This window comes from Coccinella septempunctata, chromosome 3 (genome assembly GCF_907165205.1).
Source record: "Coccinella septempunctata chromosome 3, icCocSept1.1, whole genome shotgun sequence".
In the NCBI taxonomy this organism is placed as follows: Eukaryota; Metazoa; Arthropoda; class Insecta; order Coleoptera; family Coccinellidae; genus Coccinella; species Coccinella septempunctata.
In genome coordinates this window covers 10,862,901-10,888,873 of record NC_058191.1, presented here as the reverse complement: position 1 = coordinate 10,888,873, position 25,973 = coordinate 10,862,901, and the positions used below count along the sequence as shown (strand labels likewise).

Here is a 25,973-nt window from a genome sequence, read left to right as displayed (position 1 = left end):
CGGGTGTATTACTTCATGCGTTCATAAAAATGAAGTGATAAAAGGCTTGTTGGGGAATATTTTAATTTTTGTGGGGGAAAATAGTCGTTACGACCATGAATGCCTTAGAAAGCATCACTCTGGAAGCCATGCCCGATGCGTATTCCTTTCCTCGTGTACAGAGTAAAGTAGACAGCATACTCGTCCTAAAAAGCGAACGGTTAACTAACCTAACCTATAATCAATTTTTAAGTCAAAGAATTCAAATACCAAGTAAAAGTTGTTGAATGGTTAATTCTTTCGTAGTTTTTGAGAACAGCATCTGAAATATTTTTTCTAATAATGTATCACTCAAAATAACCATTATAAATTGCTGAGCTTTCATGCTTCCCAAACCTATCTTGGTGGCTTCGAGTCGAAGACAAGGTTCCGTGTTATTTTGTGTCTTAGCGATAACCAGGAAAACTCAAATCAGAGGTCACAAATTTTATTCGTTGACTTGCAATAAGGTACACAACAGCCACCATTATAAAATCATAATAAGAATGATCACGCCTAAACGGTGAGGCATTGAATACAATAATAAGGATAAACTGGGATGAATACCACCCGCTGATATGGACATCAACAAATGTTACGATCTGAATTGAACTAGCCAATTTGCCCGTCAAGGCCCCAAATGGAGTACGCCCCATCGAAAAAAAGCAGATGCTGACCATGGTTTCGGTCTCATTTGACCTCATCAGAGCAACATAGCTTCTTTCTCCCATGGATAACGTTTGGAATTGAAGGACCCTTTTTCAATACTGGCACGCGCCACTGAGTACTATCCAGTAACACAGCGACTACTGAGTACTATCCAGTAACACAGCGACTACTGAGTACTATCCAGTAACACAGCGACTACTGAAATACAGTTACCCAGAGCGCCACTCCAGATGGTAACGCAGACGAAGACAATAGCATATGTCCCACCTTTTCTCTCATTCAGTACGCCGATTCGCTTTGCGAATAACAGACGTATGATGAATTGAGAAGTTTGGGGACACGTTCAGATCACGGCAGAAATGATGCCAGCGGTACAATAATAATAAGAATGATCACGCCTAAACGGTGAGGCAATGAATACAATAATAAGGATAAATTCGGTGGGTACTGCTGCTGTGTGTTTTGTTGTATTTGTCTAGATATTATATGTATATGTTTTTGTAGAGTCCTGAAGAAGGCCTGCGACTGCGGCCGAAACGTAGACGAAGAACAAAAAAAGGAGAGAAAAATTTAGCCTTTTACTGAACATCTCCCCGTCATACCCCTTACCAATATATACGATAAATTCAGATGCATACCACCCGCTGATATGAATATCAACAAATGTTACGATTATAAAATCAGTCGAGTGAAAAGCGCAATACAATGGGTGGAATAGAAACAGTCTACTTTATACAACTAAGGAGGTTTTCCTTGGAATGAAACACAAATAGCAATGGTGGTGAATCGGACAGAAAGAAAAAGGAGGGATCCGATGTCAAACGCGCCACGGGTGTTACGGATTCGTTCGCCAGCCAGAACCAAGACCCCCTTAACGGACAATGGAGTCGGGGCTCAGTTTCAAAACTACGGGATTGCATTTTGACTAGAAACACAGCACGGCGTTTGGAAATAGTTCCGTACTCCGTTTTCTGCTTCCAACGTGTTTGCGTGCCAGTCAGAAATCGTACTTCCAGCAAAGAGACACCCCAAAAAGGTAAGGGTGAACAATAGTTTACCACTCTGGTTTCTGCTTCCAATGGGTTTGCACTCCGGCTAGAAATCTTACTCCCAGAAGTGGTAGAACTAGGTAGGATAAGGGGTTGATACTGAGGTTTCCAGGACTACGGAGTGGGGTCTTACCTCTGGACTCGGTCAACGGAAGCTTCCAGCGGTTGCTCTGACGCTAGCTACTTTTGTTGAACGGTTGACCTCACGGTGGCGAACCTCAACTCAAACATTTGAATAGAATTACTCCGACGAAAGAGAAAATCGCACTCTATCGTAGTCAACGGTCTAGACGTTAGGCAGAGTTCAGTACTACTTAAAATGAATTTCAGAAATTGAATCGCTACTTATCACAGAGTCGAACACTCAGCACAGACTTTATCAGAATTGATTGACCTGCGGAGGGACATCCTTTTATAACCAGCGGTGGGGGGTGGAAACGGCATGATGTCTGGCTTATCTGTACTAGCGAACAAAAACTCGGTTATCTTCCAAGTCAGGATATTTTCCAGAACTAAGAACTGAATTGAAAATTAAAAGTATTCCAATTAAAAATCAAGACGAAAAAATGAGGGTGTATTTTTGCAAAAAAATGAAACTTCATTAAAAGCTATTTTCTTTATTCAAATAGCTCGCTTGACAGATGGTATAATGATAAATGCATTTAATTTCCACAAATACCTAAAATTCATACAGGCATATTTTTTACTTTTCACTTACAAAAATATGGATTGCTTTTTCAAATCGTCGGTTTTATGTACATTTTTTCAGTTTTTTTTGTTTCCTGTGTCATATTGAACATTCTAAAGGTTCAATTGCATTAAAATCGTATATTCAATTTTAAAAATTGATGATGTTAACTATATAACATAACCCATATTCGTATTTCCTATTTCAACTCCCGAATTGATAGGTACCTATAATAGGTTCACGGATGAATAACTCTTATAATAAAAATGTTTCATTTGAAATGGTCATGATTGGTCAACATCATTTTCTGTCCTTCTCGTAAAGCTCGCGAAGTTGCCGTCTCAAAATTTTTCCTGATGCGTTCATTGGCAAACTTTCAACAGCACTGACTCCTCCTTTCAATTCTTTGTAACTCGCAACCTTGTTCCTCACGAAATCTTGTATCTTCTTCTCGTCAAACTGCGCTCCAGGCTTCATAACTACATAAGCTCTAGGCACCTGCCCGGATCTTTCATCTGGAATTCCAATAACTCCAACCTCAACAACGTCGGGATATTCCCTAATAACTTCTTCTAGTTCGGCGGGAGGTACCTGGAAGCCTTTGACTTTGATCAATTCCTTCAGCCTGTCGGTGATGGTGATACATCCTCTTTCGTCATAAAATCCGATGTCTCCGGTTCTCAACCAGCCATCTTTGAGTAAGGTTTCCTCAGTTTCCTTAGGCCTAAGATGGTAGCCTTTCATGACTTGTGGTCCTCGCACAAGAATTTCACCTGGTTGATTATGGCCCAGTGCTGCACCTTCAAGGTCGTTTATGTTGCAAAATTTGATTTCTGTGCTTGGAACAGGTGTCCCAGTTGAACCGGGGGTGGCTTTCCCGTCATTTGTCGACATAGCTATGACTGGTGATGTTTCCGTCATGCCATAACCTGAAAGATATGTATTCTCAGTTTTCAACTAAAAAGCGATTCCCCGGAAGCCATTTGCAAGTAATCGATTTGTTTATTTTCAATCAATTTCCTCAGTACAATTTGGGCTCTATTATCCGCTATTAATCCAAGTGGACAGAAAAAGATGAAGCTTGGAGAGGGCTCAAAGGGCCGTTCGAGGCCAGAACGTAGTATTGTTTTTTCTATCAATGGCGTCATGGCGAAATTTTATTCAGGATATAATCCAATTGATTTCGTGTTCATTCCAAAATTGCCATGATTTGTGGACCAATATTATTCACCTTCATCTTTGCTCTTTTTGAATATTGGGTACACAAATCTTTTTACCGACTTTTTGTTCCTGGGTATATAAGCCCAGCCCGAGAATGTCCGGAATAATCTACAAAAGCGTCATCCAATTAGACCACACTGTTCATTTTCCAAAATGAATCCGGAATATTCGAAAATATCGTATCAAAACGAGTAATTTTAACGTTCGCAAAAATTAATTTTCGGCTAAAGAAAAATAACTCATTCTACATAAACGGTGTGCTTCTCGGAAATAAGGGTCCAGTAGACCTATCTGAAAATTTGTGAATCGTATTGAATGAGCGGGATCTATTCAACTAGAATATTTTTGTTTCGGATGTACTTATAAAGAGTAGTCTTATCCTCACTCGTATGCTTCATTTATTGATCTTTCATATACAACAACATGTTTCGGCTTGATGCCATTTACAGGTTATAGAATTAAATCGCTCTAAGTAAAGTTGTATACTGTGCGACGAATAGCCTCCTCTAATATGCGACACATTGCAGTATAACGCAACCTATAACCTATAACCTAACCTAACCTAACCTAACCTAACCTAACCTAACCTAACCTATCTGAAAATTTGTGAATCGTATTGAATGAGCGGGATCTATTCAACTAGAATATTTTTGTTTCGGATGTACTTATAAAGAGTAGTCTTATCCTCACTCGTATGCTTCATTTATTGATCTTTCATATACAACAACATGTTTCGGCTTGATGCCATTTACAGGTTATAGAATTAAATCGCTCTAAGTAAAGTTGTATACTGTGCGACGAATAGCCTCCTCTAATATGCGACACATTGCAGTATAACGCCGCGGGTGCTAAATGATATACATTTTAGGTAGAATACTGCAAGGCTGGCCTGTGTTGGTGTTCCGGGAGCTATGCACACAGCTGCTAAAGCAGGGCTTGAGGTTATACTTGATCTGCCTCCCCTACACTTACATGTGAGGAAATGCAGCCTGCTAGAAGCAATAAGAATATTCTTTAACAGGAATCTCCTACCCGGAAACTGGGTTGGACATATGAGGATATTGAATCAACTTGACCAAACCTCTTGGCAAAACCATCGGTTGTTATGCCAATCATTTTCGATTTCGAAACGCCATTTGAAACGGTCATAGCTGACCATTGCGTAAATGGAATGGACCTAAACTGAGCCCTGGGAGGTGAACCCTCTATTTTACAGACCGACACACTGGCTGTTTACGTATGCGCTCAGAAGTGTCTTAAAATGAACCTCAAGCGTGCGCATATTTGTATCACCACGGACCGCCAGGCCACGCTGAGTTCCCTTGAATCACACTGCCAGAGATCTCTGCTGACACGGGAGTGCCGTAATACCATAAAGCAACTGGCCAGAGACAACAAAGTGACTCTATGGGTATCAGGGCATTGTGGTGTTGAAGGAAACGATAAAGCCGCAAACTTGCAAAAAGAGCATGAATAGCAGCAATACCTGCTGGACCTGAGCCTTTCTGTGGGCTTGGAAAGTACCAATGCAAGGCAGCGGTCCAACAACGGGAGTTGAACAACAGATTAACCCTCTGGAGAAACACTCCTGGACTTTGTAATGAATCCCAGTTTTCTGATAAAATTGGAGTACATTTTAGTGCATTCCTTTCATTTCACATTTCCGCCTTTGAAAATATTTAATTCTCAAATATTCAGTGCATTCATTCCGATAGGCTGAGTAAATGTAAAAAACCGTTTATCTGTGTTTAACGTTGTTTTTCTTGCATGCCGTTGAAGATTTCGACGTTTTTCTGATGTTGATATGCGATAAACCGGAGTTGACGACGTTTTTCACTCTTGTCGTATTCTGGAATTTTCAGATTTTTAACGTGAGGGGGGGGTTTGCCTATAAAAGCAGATTTTTCCCCGCGACGGCCTTTTTTGTCTCTTTACTCTCTTAGCTCTTTTCTCTGCGATTGTGTTCACGACGAGCCGTTCAACGAATTTAGAATAAATTTTGTGTTGCGAAGGGTTAGTGCTCTTGGAAATTAATTTTTATTTTTCGTTTTCCGCGAGTGCCTTGAATAAAGGCGGTAGGTCCCCGTCTATACCGTTCAGTGTCTTTATTAGACCCACACCGGTTATTTCTTTGACACTGCTGTACTGTATCGTTTTCTGTTATCTTGTGCCGTACTTTACCCTGTTTCGTGAGTCTGACTTTTCCCTTCGCTATCAGTCATGGAGCGTAAGCCCTTGGGGTAGTGAAGAGGAAGTCCCGTCAACGCCCCTGTTCGCGTTCCCGCGTCATAAGTGTTGAAATAGAAATCTCTTCTTTTCTATCAGTCATGGTGCGTAAGCCCTTGGGGTAGAGAATAAGAGATACCGCTCGTTGTCAGTGAAATCTCGTAGTTGCGCTCAAAATAGACCTTTTGTTCGCTATCAGTCATGGAGCGTAGCCCTTAGGGTAGCGAATAAAAGTCTCGAGTAGATCCGCCCTGGTTGTGTTTCTTTCATTTCTGGAGAAATACAATTAATTACATCCCGATACCGTATAGCAAGTCATTTCACTTCGCGAGGTCATCCTTAGTATCCATTTCGTCAGTTCTGGTTGGCGCATTTTATTGAACAACCGTTGATTTTTCACTGTACCCGGTATAAACTTTATAAAGTGCTTGTGATCGGATGGAATTTCCCGAATGTATGTTTGCTGATCGATTCGCTCATATTTCATACCTACGCATATTTCCGTTGTTTATATAATCAGTTTCCGAAGGTGTGAATAAACTGGTACATAATTTAATTTTGACCACTTCGTTATCGCTACCACCCTAGATAACAGCGAACTCTGTCTCCGACTGGCAACTACTCTGGTAGGTTTGCTATTCTTGCTAGTAAAAAGAATAGCTGGCGCTCGACTCTCGAGATAAGTTTTCTCCGAGGAAACCACGTTACAACTTACTCAGTCAAAGAAATTCGTGATGATTTCACCGACCTACACCAAAAAAATGCTAAAGCTGTCACGAGCTGAGCTTCGGGTGATGCTGACAGGGCACTGTCGGTACAAATATCATTTGCACCGTATGGGTAAGTCAGCAGATGAGGTTTGTAGACCTTGTGGATCAGAAGCAGAAACAGCTGAACAAATGGTATGCGAGTGTCCAGAGCTGGCGGACCTAAGAACCACTCATATGGGGAAACCGGTCCTGGATACCGATATGAGTAGGGTAGATAACAAAATATCTACATAGTCGCAGTTCCCGAAAGGCTAATAGTGCCACAACGACCCCGGTTCAAATAATAATAATGATAATAGGTAGAATATCTTATATACTTTTTTAAATTTATTTATGAAAATTATCATAGATTAGAAATATCCAAAATATTGTCTCTCTCATTCATTACGATTCACAAATTTTTGGGAAAAAGTTTCATTCGGGTTCCGCATAAAAGAGCTATTGGCCGCTATTAAAAATTACCTTGATAAATCTATACTGTGGGGCAATTTATTTATAATGTAGGTATTTTTTACCAGATTGTGATTTCTGTGCATGTTGCAGTATCTTCAGTGTTTATTGATTAGTGTTACGTTGTTTTCTAAGAAACGCTCATCATCAGATTTATCTCCATAGTTTTTCCTTACCTTGCCCTATAAAAACATTAACTTTCTTCTTGAACCTTTCTTCATCACTTGCACCTAAAGGTGCCGCTCCACTCACGATGCTCCTTACTCTTGACAAATATTCAGCTTTGACTGCATCCTGCGTCGACATGAATATCACTGCGAAAAAATATTCATGAATAGTATCTCCCTAACGTTGATTTACTAGTTTGCGTACCTAGAGGAGGTGCCACGAAAAGGACGTGAGGCCTATATTTCGCCAAAACTTCTATGAAGAGTTTTGGTTCGAATTTTGGAATGCTAACGTGTTTACAACCTCTTGATGTACTCAATATCATCGAGACCAAAAGACCATAGATGTGGAACTGCGGAAGAATTACTGGTATTACGTCTTGGTGGTCATCTGGAAAGCGTATAGAATATTGAGTTGATGAGTTAGTTCTTTCTAGGTTATTTATTTCAGGAGAGCAAAAGGCTTCGATGAAACTATAGTCTTATAATCATAATATTGTATTCATTCGATTGATAGGTGTACACTAAGTAAAGGTACTCATAAAAAATGATTTCATAACGAACACCCTTCAAGGTAAAATTGAATTTTTTGTGCCTCAACATGTAACCAACGTTAAGTATGAACAAAAGACCTCACCAGACTATAAACAAAATTTGATAGATATAGATAGAAGAGAAAATAGTTTTCGGGGTTTTATTACATTCTATTTTAAATAAACCCATATAAGAATGTATCTCAATTTTTATTTCTCCATTTCACTATAGACATGAGTGCCCGAAAACCATTAAAGGGCTCCAACAGAGCTCTATCCTTTTGATATCTGAGATATCTGGGATAAGTGAAAGTTCCACTGGAGAGGAGTGAGAAAGCCACAAGGCTTTCATAATTCAGTTTATTGATTCTTTTGATTATCTGAAAATTGTATAGGACAAGTCATATAAAATAGCATACATAAGGTAGGACAAAAAAAGACTAGGTAAATCTAATGAACGGAGTCCGTAAGAAGCTCCTCAATACCGTATTTATATCCTAGGATTGGCAGGAACTTTACTTTTCTTTGAAAGACTTTCCATTCATCAGTCTACTGGGCAAATGGTTGTATAACTTTATACCTATGTAATTAGGCGAGGACTCATATTTAGCTGTAAGAAGTCTGGGGAAGGTTATAGTATCAGTATGTCGGTTTCATACTCTTGAAAATGACTGTAGGCCATGCTTTAATGTCAGTAACTCTTCAACAGGGAGGCAACTACTGAGACGTGTTAAGGCATAGTTAAGCTTTCCACAAACATGAACTGTATGAAGACACCACCTATAGGTACATCCACACACAGGCATAGAAATTTCACGACGTCTGTCGGCATCAATACTCCTTGTTTGTGTTCGATAATGAGAGGTTCAACCCTTGGATTATCCTGACTCTGAAACCTGACTATTACTGACTTCGTCACCTTTCAATGAAACACTGTACTATGATTTCGCACAGCGACTTTAATTCCTGCCAACTTTTTGCTTTAATTACGATAGAAGTATCATCAGCGAACATTATCAGTATATAAGTTACCACGTAAGCGGCAGATCATTTATTATAAATATTAAAAACAAAAGTGGGCCGAGAACACATAAAATTGTGATGTTTATCGTCATTTATATAGAAAATAAATTTCATTAGATTCTGAATACATTATAATTAATCTTCCATTTCAGACGAAAATTCGACTAATGTCATCAGTAAAAGCTGGGAGTATTTTGACAGTCTGGTAACGATGTTCTGACTGCTGACTTTATTTCATTCCTAAGATGAACCAAGTCTATATAGTCAATAATCGCAACGCAAACTGATGTTCTCTATTTGTATCGTGTAAACTTACTTGTACTTTCTTCTAAGTAGTTCAGACCTGGAACATCTAACTGGGCAAGATTCGACAACATGTTGCTATGGGTGAGGAGGACACCTTTTGGAAGTCCAGTTGTGCCACTAGAATATGGCATAAACGCGATGTCCTCATGGGATATGTGATTGCGATCATCGACTTCGATTTTTTCCCTTATAAATTCGGCGAAATTGATAGCACCCGATGGTGTAGCTTGTCCTTCCTAAAAGAAGCAATCAAATTTCAATACTCATTAGCTGAAAAATTCTTCCCAATATACAAGAGCTTTGCATTTACTAGGAAACATTTTCATACATTCTGATTATACTTTTTATGTATTCTTAACACAATTGGTTAAGTTATTGTATGCGCTGCTAGTTTTTTATTTCTGGTCATGAAATTTCATAGTTATATAGAAAATTTAACACTAACAAATTGGCAGACAAATTACGAATTTTCATGGGGCCGAAATAGATTATTTTATACCTATTAGTCCAGGAACGTGTTATATTATGACAAAATATTTGAACAATTATATGCGATGTGATACTTTTTAGACTACTGTGCGAGAAATATTTGTCATCCTTCTTGTAGTAAAACAATAACAGTCCAGCTGTTTGTGGTCTTTGCAAGGTGGTTGAAATTACACCTAAAATATATTCTACGTTTAAATGATAATTACAGTATCGAATGATTTTTTTATGACGATTTCATGACACCCTAAGTGCCAAATTAACCATTGGACGGTTATTAATTTTTCAGAATGGAATAACTTAATTTTTTTTAAATCGATAATGAATGGGAAAATTGAAATTGGAAATGAATAAATATGGACGTTTATCGATCATAATTTGATGCAGAAATGATATTCTGCCGGATTCAAATCCATTGAAAATTAATCGATATTATATGGATCCGTTAATGAAGCTTTTTTTTATAGCCAGATAAGGCTTTGTGGAACGGAGCAACTATCTTTTAAAATTCATGAAGCCTTACTCAACGATAAATTTGAGAATCTTATAATTTCTGCAATGCAGATGTAAATAGATGTCCAGATTAGAATTTTTTTGACGACAATTTTTTTTCAGATTATTCAAATGTATCGTCACGATATATATCTCAGCTAAATAATCTTAAAATACAAAATTTGACGAGAAGCAATTCCAGACGAAAGAAAAGACATTGAAGAAAGCAAATTAATGTAGGTAAAGGAAAGAAAATCAAACATTACTTCTCTTTTTCGTGGAATCGGCCCAGCTTAATCACAAAAGCATTGGCGGTTTGTCGTCAATTGATATATGATTTTATGAAGAGATATAGGGGGTCTTAGTTCCATGTTTTTTTATTTATTACATTCAGATTCAACCAACCCAAATATTGTCAATGCATATTTAAAATTTTTCGAATTTCAATAGGTATCTTGATGGTGAAACAAATATTGTGTCAAGTGTTCCGAATGCACAGTTTTCTGGACATCTTTTCATATTTTAAGAACCATTTTTATTCTTCACTTTCTCGGTTATCGAAATGTCAATTCCGGAAAAGGAACAACATATTGGAAACTTATTTTATTTCCATATTTGGTTTGTTAGTGAAAAATTGTAGACGATTCGTGGTAGTACATCTTTCGATATTTTTTGCTGAATTGTGTCCCATTTGTGCTGCTTTGTGCCGTTGAGAAAATTATTTTTTGTCTACGGTTCTCAAGATATTTCACAAAATGCTTAGAATGGGTGAGCCCAGCACTTTTGAAAGACTGATTTTCCCAGCTGATTTAGACTTTATATTGAAGATTAACAATTGAGAAAAATGTTAGCACGGCACTTTGTTTTCTTCTCAATGAAAACAGATGCAAAAAAAAATGTGCTATACTAGTGCTTACTAAGTATAACAAATTGATGGATATCAATCGTGCTTAGAGAAAAAATGATTTATTTTGTGATATAACTGATATACCCATTTCAGAATATTCAATTTTTCCCTTATACTTCAGCAGAATGCTATATTTTTTCCATATTTTATTTTTGGGGTAGGCTGCAACCCCAAAGCCCCTCTAGGTGCGCCAGTGAATTTTCGTAATCTGTATAATTTATAACATAAAAGCTCACTTCCTCTCAACATTATGAAAGAGTACGTTAATGGGAATTAGGAAGGTGAAAAAATCAACAAATCTTAGCTAATGCCAATGTTTCGCAACATATATTGTCGCTTCTTCAGGGCTAAAAAAAATCATCGTAAATGAAAATGAAAAACGACAACACACACAGAAAAAAACAAATCAACATGAATATAATAAAATAGACAATTGCAGAGTCACGATCCGCACTGAGACACACTTACCAAAGCCAAATTATGCCTTCAAAAATAGATGGTACAAGAAGAGACCACAAACAGTGATACATTGAAAAAACTTATTGTCTTGTAGCGCGTTCGTTTTATTCACGATGATCTGTATTTTTTAGCCCTGAAGAAGCGACAATATATGTTGCGAAACGTTGGCATTAGCCTAGATTTGCTGATTTTTTCACCTTCCTAATTCCCATCAACGTATACTTACATGTATAATTTATATGAACTGAATTTCGTGAGACATTTATAATATTGATTTATATTATAGGTACATACTAACTTGCTATTGCACTGTATTTCTCCTGATGAAGCGATAAATAAATCTTGTAATCTCGAGCAAGAAAAAAGAGTTCACAATATAAATAATTATTGCTGCTATCCCACAAATTAAATTAATAATCTTTGGGTACATATCAAACTATGCGTCATATTTGGCACAAGAATTGTATAGGGACTACACTACTGCAGTCTTTATACAGTGGCACAGATTCCTTCTTAAAATTGTTGTATTGATGGATATAATACTCCACCGTTGAAATTGGACCTACAATATGGCTAAAGTCACAATAATTTGTCACCCTATAGATTCTTGGTATTGGCGTTGAAGTCTCACGGTATCTTTGTCTTTTGATATTTGTTTCGTTTCTAGTTACTGGGCATATCTGACCAATTAATGTGAGATTGACATTTTGAGTGACCGAATAATTGATGAATACATTTCTAATGAAACATATCGACAAACCGAAAGCAGAGTTAGTATGGAAGTAACAATAATAACAAAAATCCAAGATGTCCACTTCATTGAATATTCGATATGTTAAACTTTGACTACTAACCTTGGTATTTATCGTCAGAATGTACAAATTTCGTTTGGTCATTTCCACAGCCTTTTTCGCCACTGGCCAGAAATCTGTCAAAGTAATCAGTGCTTTCGCTCCAGAATCTAACAACTGACGACATATTTCCTCTGTAAAATCGTTTTGTGGTTTAATTAATATCTTTCGGAAACTCTTGTTTCACAGAAATTAATTTTACCTGGAGTATAGGTTGGATTCAATGTTGTTGCTGCCATACCACCATGAAGGATACCTAGAGCAGCAATAGGCATTTCTGGAGTATTAGGTAATAGTATACCTACGACATCCTTCCTGTTGAGTTTCAATTTTTTCCTCAGCGCACCGGCTAAATTCCTGGATCCTCTTTGTATCTCATCATGAGTGTACTTTCTTCCAGTAATAGGACATTCCTGAAAAGTGAAAATGTTGAAGATTTAGGGAAATTAGTTAATCATATTTTTTTTAAACAGATGGCAATAGGTATAATAAGAACTTGCTTAAAGTCGTGGCTTCCCTAGCTCAATATTTCATAGTAAAGCCCTAGTTAAGATATTATTTATTAGGCTAATTCATGTAAAAAGATGAGCAGAAAATCAACAAACGTTACAATGAAAAATGAAATCGAACAGAAATAATAATCAATAATCATCAACAAAAAATTAATAAACACGAGCTTTCTTCATCTACTTGTGGAGCCCCTCTGGGGCTGAACTGAGGCCTGGTGACCCATTGTTCGTCCGCTTGTAGTTGGAAAGACTCCAATGATTTTAATTTTTTATTGAACAACTCTGACATATATACAGCAAATAACATGATTAAATCAATTGTTTGATTTTGCGCCTAACTCTGAGGTATTGTGGATTATTTGAAAAATAACTCATTGTATAGACAGGTGTTTTCTCGGTACACATACATAAAGATTCTCAAGGGAAATAACATAATAATAGGCTTGTTCATAGAGTGGTTCACAACGGTTATGAACTGTACAGAGCAAGCGCAAATGGATTTTCGCTACCCTAAAATGGAATTGCGCTTGCTCTGTACAGTTCACAACCGTTGCAAACCACTCTACGAACAAACCTAATAAATAACATAATCTTTTTTTAATATCCCTTTCTTTCTTCACCCTTTCCTTCTTCCTTTTCCTCTTTAATTTTCCCCTTCTCTTTAGTTTTCCCCAACTACAACGATATTGTAGGACTAATTACACTAATTAATAATTATCGTCGGGAAAATGCACTTTTTCGTCCATATTTCTGAAACTATTCACATTACAGAAAAAGTTTAACTACATTTTTTGTTCATTTCAACCTGCTCTACATGATGAACAAGAAAAAAATATAGGTTGCCATTTGAAAAAATCAAGTTTTGATTGAACTTCTATTTGAATTTTCAACTTTAATTTTTGAAGACCTTGTATATCAGATTGCTTAAAATAGAGATGTATCGTATAATCCAATATATTGACAAGAGCTCGGCAAAATTTGGTTTTGATACATTCATTAGAAAACTAGTATCAGCTATTTTAGTGAGCACCTACAGCTGTCAATTTTAAGAAAAAGTCGAATATCTCAGAATCGGTGCTATATAGGACCATGGTTGTCAAACCCAAGTTAACTTAAAATTTGACAAGGAATTCGAAAATCAATAATATAAGGGTGTTTCATTTAAAATAAGAAAGTTGATACCAACAGGGAAAAAACGGAGCACCCTGTATTAAGGTGGATTATAAAAAATGAAAGTTCAATCGATTACAGACAAGTTTTGCATTCAACTTTTTCTTCTAGCTCCTTAATTTTCCATAATAAGGTATAGGGACATTTTAACTCAGACACCCTGTACATACTTTTACTAGGTGGCGACACCTTTTGAATCATCAAACTGTTTTTCGAAAATATGGTTGGTAATTCTGAAAAAGAAAATTCTACCAAAAAATTATATTCTTCAATAAATTTTTCTTCATAAATAGTTGCACATCAAGAACAGACAAGTATTACCTAATTATTTTTAATTGCAGTAGATGCTCTGACTTAATCTTACACTGTTCTTTGTTTAGGATATAATTTTATGACCAACATCACTATAATTATATCTACATTTATTACTTCTTTACCGCATCGCATGCATATAACGTAGTTATTGTCAAACTACAAATTGTTAAATAAGAACCTTTCTCTATTATGGTCATACATAAAAAAACGATTAACTCAACAGATAAGTATTTCCCTAACTCAAAATTTTTATTGCGTTAAATGAATATGTATTAATTTTTCACACTATTGTTACTTATCATCGTCGTATTGACGATTGTGTTGAAAGTGATAGTGTCCAAAGGACAATATCATAATTGCTTGAGTAATCACTGCAAAAATATGCTACTCACGGTCGATTTTATCGGTACATTCTAGCGATCAAATCATTGAAAAATACTTCGATATGCGATTCTCGTAATTGGAAATTTATGTCGGGCGTACTTTGACCCTCGTATCTTATCAATGTGGGCTCGTCTATATTACCTGTTCATGCCTTTAAATAGTAGATTATCAGCATACTCATTTTATCGGAGATATTTGAAGTGACAAACAGTATCAATTTTATAATATAAGGAATTGATATTGGATAGTAAAAACTTACTTTTGATCGTACACATTCATTCACATCTTGCTCCAATTATCTACACCTACAAGGATATATTGAAAAATTCTTAGCCTACTATAGCACCAAACAAAATTTCAATGTCAAAACATATTCTCCTCATAATTGGATACATTTATCACAGCGAACTTGCAACGTCTCTAGACCTTTAAGAAAAAAATGTTTCTTCTTGCTCTGCTGACCAGACCTCCACAGCTTTTATTACCTCCTCGTTGGAAGAAAATTTACGACCTTTTAAACTTTTTTTAGTTGAGGAAAGAGATGATTCTCGCATGTAGCCAAGTCTGGTGAATAAGGGGGGTGTTCTAGTAATTCAAAACCTTAATAACGAATTTTTTGCATGGCAACATGAGATTTGTATGCAGAGTCGTCGTCCTGCAAAAAAAAACACCTTTGGATAGCTCTCCGCGTCTTTTCTCTTTGATTTTTTCCCGCAGAGTGGTCAGTAATGTCGAATAGTAATATCCGGTTATTGTTCTACCTTTACCCAAAAAATCAATCATTATTACTCCATGGCAATCCCAAAAAACTGAAGCAAGAACTTTTCCAGCAGATTTTTGGACACAAAACTTCTTAGATCTTGGAGAACCAGAGTGTCGCCATTCCATCGATTGTTGCTTTGTTTCTGGGTCGTAGAAATGTACCAAGTCTCATTCATAGTAACAATTCGGTCTACATCGTTTTCAAATCGAGCACAGATCGAACGCGATACTTCTACCCTTGCACGCTTTTGGTCAACATTCAAACATGAACTGCATCGATATTTTCGGGGACTGACACAGAAACTGGCCTTCCCGTTCGGTCACCATCTTCAATGAAAAATTTACCTCTTTTGAAGCTTGTAGTCCAATTTTTACGGTCGCATACGAAGGACATTGATCACCAAGGGTATTAACTATATCTTCGTAAATCTGCTTACTGGAACTGGTCTAGACTGAATAGATATCAATAAATCCTCGTACCTACAAAAAGCTCAGCTCAGCTAAGAGTTATCGTCCTATCGAGCACTGTTGACTCACCCTGTACAGTTTTAATGCCCAAGTTCCTTTGGAAACCTAACTAAGCTTTGGCGAGGTTTAAATGAAAATAAGTATACTCCTTTCTAACAATAAAATTATAGGGGCCATCAATCGAATCACGAAAATGTGTAGGTAGGTGTCTTTTCCGGTTTCTCATAAATATACTTATATAATTTATCAGTTCTGACCGGAATTTCTTTAGGTTACCCATATTTTTAAACTCTGAATCCAAAATGGGTTGAAATTTTCTGATTTCTACCTTCGGCAAACACCGAAAGAAAGAGTCCAAACAGTTCGCACTTGAAGAACTTTGGATGTTGAAGAGCAGTGTTACTGCTTCACAGTATATACACCCCATGAAAAATACCTCGACAAACATGTAATGAAACATGAATCAAAGCAAAGGCATCCACATTCTTTCCGAATTCCCCATTGAAAACCTGTAAGGTTAAATGGCAAGTAAAATGAAAACATTATTTGCGAAAATATCCTGTACCAATCGATTTTTAATCATTTTTATCGTGGTATTTGAACCCACTTAAATTGAATATAGAAACAATAAGCAATGAAGTACGTCGTTTATGGATAATGATTATTTGGTATTAATCAGTTGTTGTTTGTAAAAACTTGACTGTATTTTCGTCTAATATAGTAAATAAGAGTTCATAAACCGTTTATCGTGCGATCACAAATTCTGAAATCCCTAATATCGATAGACCAATAGAAAAGTATCGATCCATCAGGGGAATATGATTTTTTATTTTATCATTACAATATTCTATTTGCGTCATAAGTCCAATGAGTAATGACTACTTGGTTATTAATTATAAAGAAAATAATCTCAGATGCCAGCAAAATAATATGTTCATTCAGGGTGATAGGTGCTAGAAACTTACAAGACTGCATAACCGTATCGTTATAGAATTGAAAGATATGTTAAGTTTTTTACCGGATTCTCATTAAATTATTTCTATTTGACGAACGATCAACTGCAGAAAATCACTGAGGAAATTATCTTCTTTAGAAAGGGACCTTTTTCATTTAAAACTTAAAAATATTAGGTGAAACTACCATAGTTTCGCATTACTTCTAGAAATTAATTCCCAACATGGTCCATCAATGATGTAATTTTTTGAGACCTTGAGGAGCATGAAATTATCCATAGACAGTTGACCTTGTTTCAAACATGCACATCAAGATTTGAGATATGAGTTGTTCAATAATGATCTGAAGAAATTGTGTCGCTTGTTTTCTCTGTAGATCTGGAATTCGTAATATTCTTCATGAAATTTTCTCTCACCTGCACCATTATCTTAATTCATATTCATGGAGTATTATCCATTTATCCACAATATAATTCCCTAATTTGCACTGCTGAGTACCTTTCACTTTTTACCAAGAATGTTTGGAACTACATGCCTACATAATTAAAATTTTCGGACTTTCAATGCTGTTTTATTGATTGATACCGGTTTTGTATTTTTCATGTCAGTTTTGGTTTGTTAATGAGATTACATAATTTTTCTTCAATTATACTCTCTGTTATAGGATTACCTATAATAGTAAATAACTCAGTTTTGAATAGCTGAAATCGTTGTTGGATTTTCATCCAGAGGTGTGAAACATTATCCTCGCATGGCTTTAATATAATTACTGGCGAAAGGTATACTTCCCAATATTTTTTCGTTTTACTGGGTGTGTGAGTGCAGCAAATTTTTTTTTTTGGCTAATAATTCGAAAATAGTGTAGTTTTTATGTTGGGTACAGATTTTTTGTCACTGCCTCAGGACGTCTTTGCAATTTTTCCGATACATTTCCATTCTTCCCTGATTTTTTTTTACATTTCTCCTCTGAGAAAGATGAGAGTTGGTTTGTTAAGTGATATTCGTAACTTGGCGGCATAAACACTCTCATTGAAAAATATTCAACTTATACTTGCTATTTGTTAATTGATAATTGTTATTTGATGTTTTTTGTTTTGAGCTGCATAAATCCAAAATAAGTTGAATGTCGATTTTTCAATGAGAGTGTTTATGCAGCCAAGTAACAAATGTCACTTAACAAATAACGAGCTTTCAATATATGCACATATCACATATGTATATCAATAACTATGAAATTTTCTGATTTTTCTGTTAAATAAATATGTACGTTAAAATCAGTGCTCAACAACTCAATAATACGGTCCACCTACACACTTCCTGTACTATCAAATTCAAATAGTTTGGTGGGTATTTCATCAAAGTGTAGAGAATTCATTCGAGGCGATTAAAGTGTAAAATTCCTTAATAATGAAGATATGACGAGAAATATCGATTTCTCGTAAACAAGTCCTTAATGAAACCGTTTTTTTCATGTGTATGAAGTTGGCCCAGCACATTTCGATTTCCAGAAAGATAAATTGTACTGAATTGTGATAGGTTTGTACTGCTTTGTGCCGTTGAAATTTTTTTCACAAAATGTAGAATAAGCCAGTCCAGTAGGCCTAATATTTATGAAATTGAAATTTTTTCTGAAAATCTCAACGGCACAAAGCAGCACAAATGTAGCATAACTATATAAAAAATTCCAACAAAAAAACACGCTGAGCTAACTCTTTTCTAAAGTCTTCATTTTCCGAAAAACTAGAAGGATTTTCGTGAAATTTACATCGACACGAGTTAGCACACGTGAAGCACAATTCTTTGCATAGATTATTCGTATGAAAAAACGTGCTGGGCTAACTTTTTTTTTAATTTCACGATTTTCTGAAAGATATGACGCATTTTCGAGAAAATTTTCACGGCACAAGTCAGAACAAATGTAGCACTCATTTCTGTGAAGAAAAATTAGTGCCGGCCTAATTTTTTGTATAGCAGTTATAGCACATTGTATTTTAGCCGTCACTTTTTCTGGAATATACTTAGAACCGTGTGGAATGAAAAAAATTTCAACAGCTCAAACCTAGCACAATTCAGACAAAATAATTTTTTTCAAAGATTGAAAAGTGCTGGACCTACTTCACGCACATGTTGATTTCAGGCTTTTATGGCCAACGCTGAGGAAACTATAAAAACTGGAGGAAAATGATAAGGTACAATTTCAGTTCTATGAAACCGTCAGGATAACATATGTCCAACTTTCACTGTGATACATTTTGAAAAAATCCAGAATAATATTCCATTTGAAGAGGGCATGGAATAAATTAACATGAAAACACCTGTGACTCTTATCTGCGTCATTAATTTCGGATGAAAAATGCTCTTCGCTGTCTTTGAAGCATAGTTTTCAAAGAATATTTCGCGAGATATATGGCAGGTTGAAGAAATTCGAATTTAGCAAGAAATAGAATCGCCCGGGACGCATTTAGACCAAAAAGTATCTAGTTGATACTCCATGCATAAATTTTGCACCCAGCGCGAATAGCGTTATTCTATACCATTCGTCTTTTAGAGTGCGAGTAGCACCTTAATTGCCTTCCTTTTAAATATGTCCCTAACGGCCGTGTGCACCGACTTATTTAAGGCGAGATTAACGTTAAAGGCGGAAACACATTATTAAAACGCGACGCGTGAACCATGACCCCCATTAAGCTAGCAGAACCACTTTCGAATTTTGGTTTTTTTTGCGGCCATAATTTCAGGCTAATTTTAGGCTAATTTTTTACCCCAATAAAAATTTTTTTGCTGCCCAATTTTTGGAGAAATTGGGGGTTCTGCTAGCTTAACGTTAAGCTAGCAGAACCCAGAAGCTAATCGGACATTTAGCAGAAATCTGACAATATCATAATTTTAGGCTCATTTAAGGCTTTCATTTGAACCTACAGCGGATTTCCCTGAATGAGATTTTTTAGAAAAAAAAAGGTTCACCGTCAAGCTTGCAGAACTTTTTTTCTGAACTCATTCAGGGAAATCCGCAGTAGATGCCTAAAATGGGCCTAAAATTATTATGGAATCATATATTTTAAAAACAATTGGTTCTGCTAGAACCTTTTTTTTTTTCTCTAAAAAATCTCATTCAGGGAAATCCGCAGTAGGTTCAAATGAGAGCCTAAAATGAGCCTAAAATTATGATAATGTCAGATTTCTGCTAAATGTTCGATTAGCTTCTGGGTTCTGCTAACTTTACGTTAAGCTAACAGAACCCCCAATTTCTCCAAAAATTGGGCAGCAAAAAATTTTAATTGAGGTAAAAAATTAGCCTGAAATTATGGCCGAAAAAAAAACAAAATTCGAAAGTGGTTCTGCTAGCTTAATGGGGGTCATGGTTCACTACACTCAATTATTGCAAATCATCTCTAGTGGGTACGAATGACCCCTTTGAAGGATTTCGTCAAATGTACCCTGTTTAATCTCCCTACCTTAACATATTTGTTTTTTTTTGTGTCCTTTGTTGTATGCTTCATCGAATTTCTTTTATTTTCCTTTTGCATTTTTATGAGGCTTCAATCTACAATATGAGCCATGATGGTAATTGTATTTCATACTGAAATATCGATTAATGGTTGAAAATAGCCATCCTTCTTGATACAAGTTTTCTGAATAAGTACCTAACAGATATAGGTACACCTGCATATAAAATATCGCGTTTATTTTTAGTGTTTCATAAGTATTCGCCAATTTGTGTTAAACGTATTTTCCATCTACTGTTTCCCATTTCTCTGTTTTAATGAATTTTCCATATAATTTCCTGGCCCTATTTGAATATATTGCTGGTGTTACTGGCCACATCTGAATTACAATAGAACTAGAACGACCACGCCAATAGTCAACATCTCTGGTACCTTATACCTTTGAGTATTCAACAATTAATACTCAAGGCTAATACCTACTGGCAAGTGGTAGTACCACAGATGACAGAGAGTGTGGCCATATAGTTTACCCAGAGACAATTATCTATGTGTTTACTGTTCGGGTATATCAGAAGTAACCCGAAATGTCTAAATGCACCAGGCACTGCATTGTCACGTGACAGCTTCTTCGGGGTCCAACCTATTTTCACGGGAATTTTGGAAAGAGAAATCTCCAAGGAAGGCTCTCCACGTCATTTCGCCGCCTTGGAAAAAGTAATCAAAGTAAAGTAAATTCGTCCTGCGGCTCGGGCAGACACAACCTGTTAAACACTGCCACACTGTTTATGAATACAGCATCTTTCCAGTTTCAAGAGTCCAGAGTCAACAATTTCGGGCATTTGATGTCTTATGCGTCATTCGTCAATTTCAATCTCTAATAATGAGTCAATTAGAGCTATGAGCTTCGAGAAGCGTTGTCTGATGGTATTTGATTGTTATACCCGCAATTACATCGAGTTACCTTCAGCAGTTTCCGGCAAGAGAGCTTGGACGTTGGACGGCGTATAAAGCAATTTTTTCATTCGTTTTTCGAAACCAACGGAACTGTGAACAATATTTTTACGTATTCCTATTCAAAGATCGATTATTGGTCTCAGCTTTCATAGCCCATGACCAAAATTCGATTTTGTTTCATAATCGAATCTTGTTCTTTCACAATATAATGATAGTTGGGGAGCCCGAGATGCTAAATCGGGATTTACTCGAGAGTCGTGGAGACCCTAGATTGATAAAACAATCTATGGTGGAGACCTAGTGGATTTTGAAGATTTTAGATGGTAGAAAAAAAAAGTTTCTATGATGTATGCACTTTCAGAGGTGGAGTTTTGTTTTTCCAATGAAACTCGCTTGATATATTTTGTAGGATTCACCAAGTGCTACTCAGAACTCACATTAGAACTCCTCTGAGATTAATTTTTGCCAACATACGAAATGTTGGTTTTTGCAGTTTCTTACATTATTTATATTGCTGATAATTTGAAATTTTTTTTTCAATTAAACTCACTTAATATATTTTGAAGAACTCGCCAAGTGCTATTCAGAACTTTTTTGAGAGCAATTATTGTCAACATACGAAAAAGTGATGTTTCAAATTTCTGATGAATTGAAAAATTTTGTTTTTTCGGAAACTCTCCTGACATATTTTGTAGAACTATTGAGTGCTGCTCAGAACTCCCATCAGAACTATTCTGTGATACATTTTAATTTACAATCGAAATGTTGAGTTTTGGTATTTCTGACCTTGTTGGAGCTGATAAATTGAAAAAAATGTTTTGTAGAGATTGATTTTTGCGAACATAAGAAATTTTGATTTTTCGAATTTCCGACTTCATTATAGATTATGAAATGAAAAGTTTTATTTTTCGATAAAATTTATTGACCCTTTTTATACAACTCGCCTGGCACTGCCTGGCAGAAATGAAATACCTCGTATTTTTTCTTTCAAAATGAATTTTTTCGTAGTTCAAAATTCGTTTTCAATTTTTTTTTCTGATGGGTGACTTGAACTGATATTTATACCGGGTGGCCCACCACAGACGCGGAGCTCATTTTGATGGAGAAAATAAAAATATTTTGAAAATCTTTTCTTGTGGTGTGTGTGGGGTATTCAAAAGCACAATATGAAATTATTATCATATATACAGGGTGTTCGAATTTCGAACACTTTCGAAGAAAGATATACATCAAAGATACACTTTTTCAAACGTAACACTTTGTATTTGACTTCAAAAATGGAATGGCAAGCTCAAATTATGATGAGTTTTTTCAGATCACTTTATACCTTAGAACAAGGGTGCTCAGACTTGAATCGCCTGCGATCTACTTCAATATTATTATTATCTGATCGATCGACTTCGAGAAAGTGCAAATAAATATTATGTAATGTAAGTTATTTATACAGAGTCAGTCTTTGACTCGTACAAATATTTCAACAGTAGATTCTTGAGGTCAAAAGAAACACTTTTTTCCTATACCATTTCTTCCGATTCATTCCTGATAAAAAGATAAAAGCCATCTGTGGATCTTTTAAACAGAGTTGTATTCAGCCAAAGTACCCAAATGTGAAATTCACAGATACTCTTTAATTTTTCAACACCAAATTACTTGAAAACGGCGCATTATACGAGAAAATATGAAAATACTTTTATTTTACAAAACGGTCAAATATTCATTAGCGTCCAACTTAGTTTCAATGTTTCAAAAGTTAGGTTCTTTGAATTTTTGGTCATAATGAGAAAACTGGAAGACGTGTCTGATATCTTGTGTTAGAAAAAGATTCATCAAATGAATGAAAAACTATATTGCGAAATTCAATTCATTCGATAAAACCGTTTGTGAGAATGAACTATAAATAACATTTTTTTATGGTTTTTCAACAGCCTGTATCTTTTGAAGCGAGGCGATTCGGAAAAAATTACAACTGAAAAAAGTGTTCCTTTTGACCTCAAAAATCTACTGTTAAAATATTCGTACGAGCCACTGTGTAGATCAGAATCGGCTAATTTTTCATGAGATCGACTCAAAAATCTCACGCCATCGACAGTTTGAGCACCTCTGTCTTAGAAGTACCCTTAACAAGATAATGGCGAAAAATTGAAGCTATGGAGTTGTTTTATAGCAATTAATGACAAATGGGCTACTCCTACAAATAAAAAACATTTCAACTCTAGAATACACAGAGTGATCATAATTATCTAATTCAAACATCAACTACAAATAATCGTCAAAAACTGCTTAGAAAATATCAGGTTTAGGTGTAGGAAAACCTTATGAAGATAGTTTCGAAATTAATTTTTACGTTCAACGAGATATAGAAATACCGGGTGTGCCATTTGAAATATGAAAGTTTTTGACGATTATTTGTAGTTTATGTTTGAGAATTAATTATGATCACTTTGTATATTCCAGAGTTGAAATTTTTTGTAAACGTAGGAGTAACCAACTTGTCTACTCGAAAGAATACGGTCTGGCATAACTAGTTTCTTCATTATTTGCTATTTAAAAAAACTCCTATTTCAATTTTTCGCCATTATCTCTTAAAGGGTGCTTCTAAGGTATAAAGTGATCTGAAAAGCTCATCATTATTTGAGCTTGCCATTCCATTTTTGAGGTCGAATACAGGGTGTTACATTTAAAAAAGTGTAACTTCGGTCTATATCTTTGTTTTCGAACAGCCTGTATATATGACAATAATTTCAAATTGTGCTTTCGAACACCGTACACACACCACAAGAAAAATTTTCAAAATATATTCATCTACTCCCTCGAAATGAGCGCCGCGTCTAGGGTGGGCCACCTGGTAGGTATATTACATTATACTCCTCGCGAACAATTCCTGGAATTTCCGTTTGATAATTGACTATCATCAAAAATTTATTTCTGCGACACATAAATAACCATACTTAAATTTAAAAAGTCCTGAACGAGTTAAAAATTCGAATCACCTTTTACAAACAGATAGGGGTGATTCGGCTAGCTCTATATGCTATTTATGTGGTATCAACCTGTTTGTTTTCGGGCGAAAAATCGTTCATTTCTATAGAATGTGGATAACATCCAAAGCGAGTTTTTTTTGAATCACTGTAATGTAATATGCAATCATCTTTTGATTATATAGATTGAATGTACCAGGAAAACCAAATACGACAGAAAGTAAGTTGAATTTGATGAAGTTTCGAAGGTTGTGCAGTGAACTTTTTGTGTGACACTGACTTAAATCGCCATCCAGATTGGTACTTACTGTAGAAATCAAGTGTCCCCATTTGGAAGTCTTCTCGAACAAGAAATCGGTGATGTTTGTTCTTGGAACATCAATAGCACCAAAGGGGGACTTTAAGATGTTGGGATCTTCTGACGTTGATCCGCTAAATCTAACACTGCTTGTGGACACCGGCCTCAAACGTCTACTTAAGTTAAAAATTGGTCTCAGGATGGGATTCACAGCCATAACTATCGTTTCCTGAACGATTTTAACATTAACGCTCACGCACTAAGAGCGATTTTAATTGAACAGAAACCGTGGGGACCTCGTAGCGAATTATCTTCACTGACAAATTCTTTCAACAGCCTACCGTTTTGTTAGATTTGCGCTCGTCTACTGCCGGACAACTCGAACCATCCATATTTATAGACCATACTCGATATCCACTATCGATATACATAGACTGAATGTGTAAAATCCGCTTTGAAAGTTGGATTAAGGGGGTCCACACAATAAAGGAAAGTGTTCAAGTTGCGGAGGCCATTTTGCTTTTAATGTGTGAAAATTAAAATATGAAACTGTTGATGGAAAATTTCACTCAATTATTCATTTATACAAGTTGTTCCTTGAAGACATGATAATATTACAGATGGGGCGATTTCAAGAAAAAAATTCATATGAATGAATGTCGGGAACGTCCTTTCGATAATATGTGAATGTGACAGTGGCGGCCCGTTAGGGACGGCACCAAAGATGGCCAGCAAAGAAGTAAATAATCACTTGTGTCACATTACCAAAATCGTATTGCTTATGTCCGAGGATGTATTGATATCTAGTTAGCCTAGACCAGTTCCCATGCATAAAAAAAATATTGCGTTTCCATAGCAACGAACAATAACTCATTAGAATTGTCAGTGTGAAGTTCGAGGTTAAAAAAGTAAACCAGAGTTACACAATAAATTTAAAAAAAGAAGATGTCCACCGAAATTATGAAAATCCAAAAATTGGAGTATCATCAAGTATGTACCTGTATTTAAAAGGGTTAAGAGGTAAGCAGATTTACGAAGATATGCTTAATACCTTTGGTGATCAATGTCCTTCGTATGCGACTGTGAAAAATTGGACTGCAAGCTTCAAAAGAAGTAAATTTTCCATTGAACCGATTACCGATCGGGAAGGCCAGTTTCTGTGTCAGTCCCCGAAAATACCGATGCAGTTCATGACATGATTTTATCAGACCGTCGAATTGGGTTAAAACGGATATCTGAAGCACCGAATATTTCATACGTTTGGTTCATCATATTGTTCTCGTCAATTTGGACATGAGAAAAATTGCCGCAAAATGGATGCCCAAATGTTTGAATTTTGACCAAAACCGTGCGAGGGTAGGAGCATCACGTTCGATCTGTGCTCAATTTGAAAACTATGTAGACTTCTTAAACCGAATTGT

General features: G+C 36.0%; 1 protein-coding gene across 1 annotated transcript; it reads right to left on the bottom strand.

The window, feature by feature from the left end:
• Window positions 1–2,337: 2,337 nt before the first annotated feature.
• LOC123309803 (4-coumarate--CoA ligase 1-like) lies at window positions 2,338–24,936 on the bottom strand. The gene is made up of 7 exons (XM_044893073.1): window positions 24,563–24,936; window positions 12,518–12,728; window positions 12,319–12,449; window positions 9,131–9,356; window positions 7,464–7,649; window positions 7,268–7,405; window positions 2,338–3,353 (listed from the first exon to the last, which is right to left on the bottom strand). The coding sequence occupies exons 1-7, from the start codon at window positions 24,767–24,769 to the stop codon at window positions 2,725–2,727; spliced, it is 1,728 nt and encodes a 575-aa protein (XP_044749008.1). The 5' UTR covers window positions 24,770–24,936; the 3' UTR covers window positions 2,338–2,724.
• Between the last annotated feature and the right edge of the window lie 1,037 nt (window positions 24,937–25,973).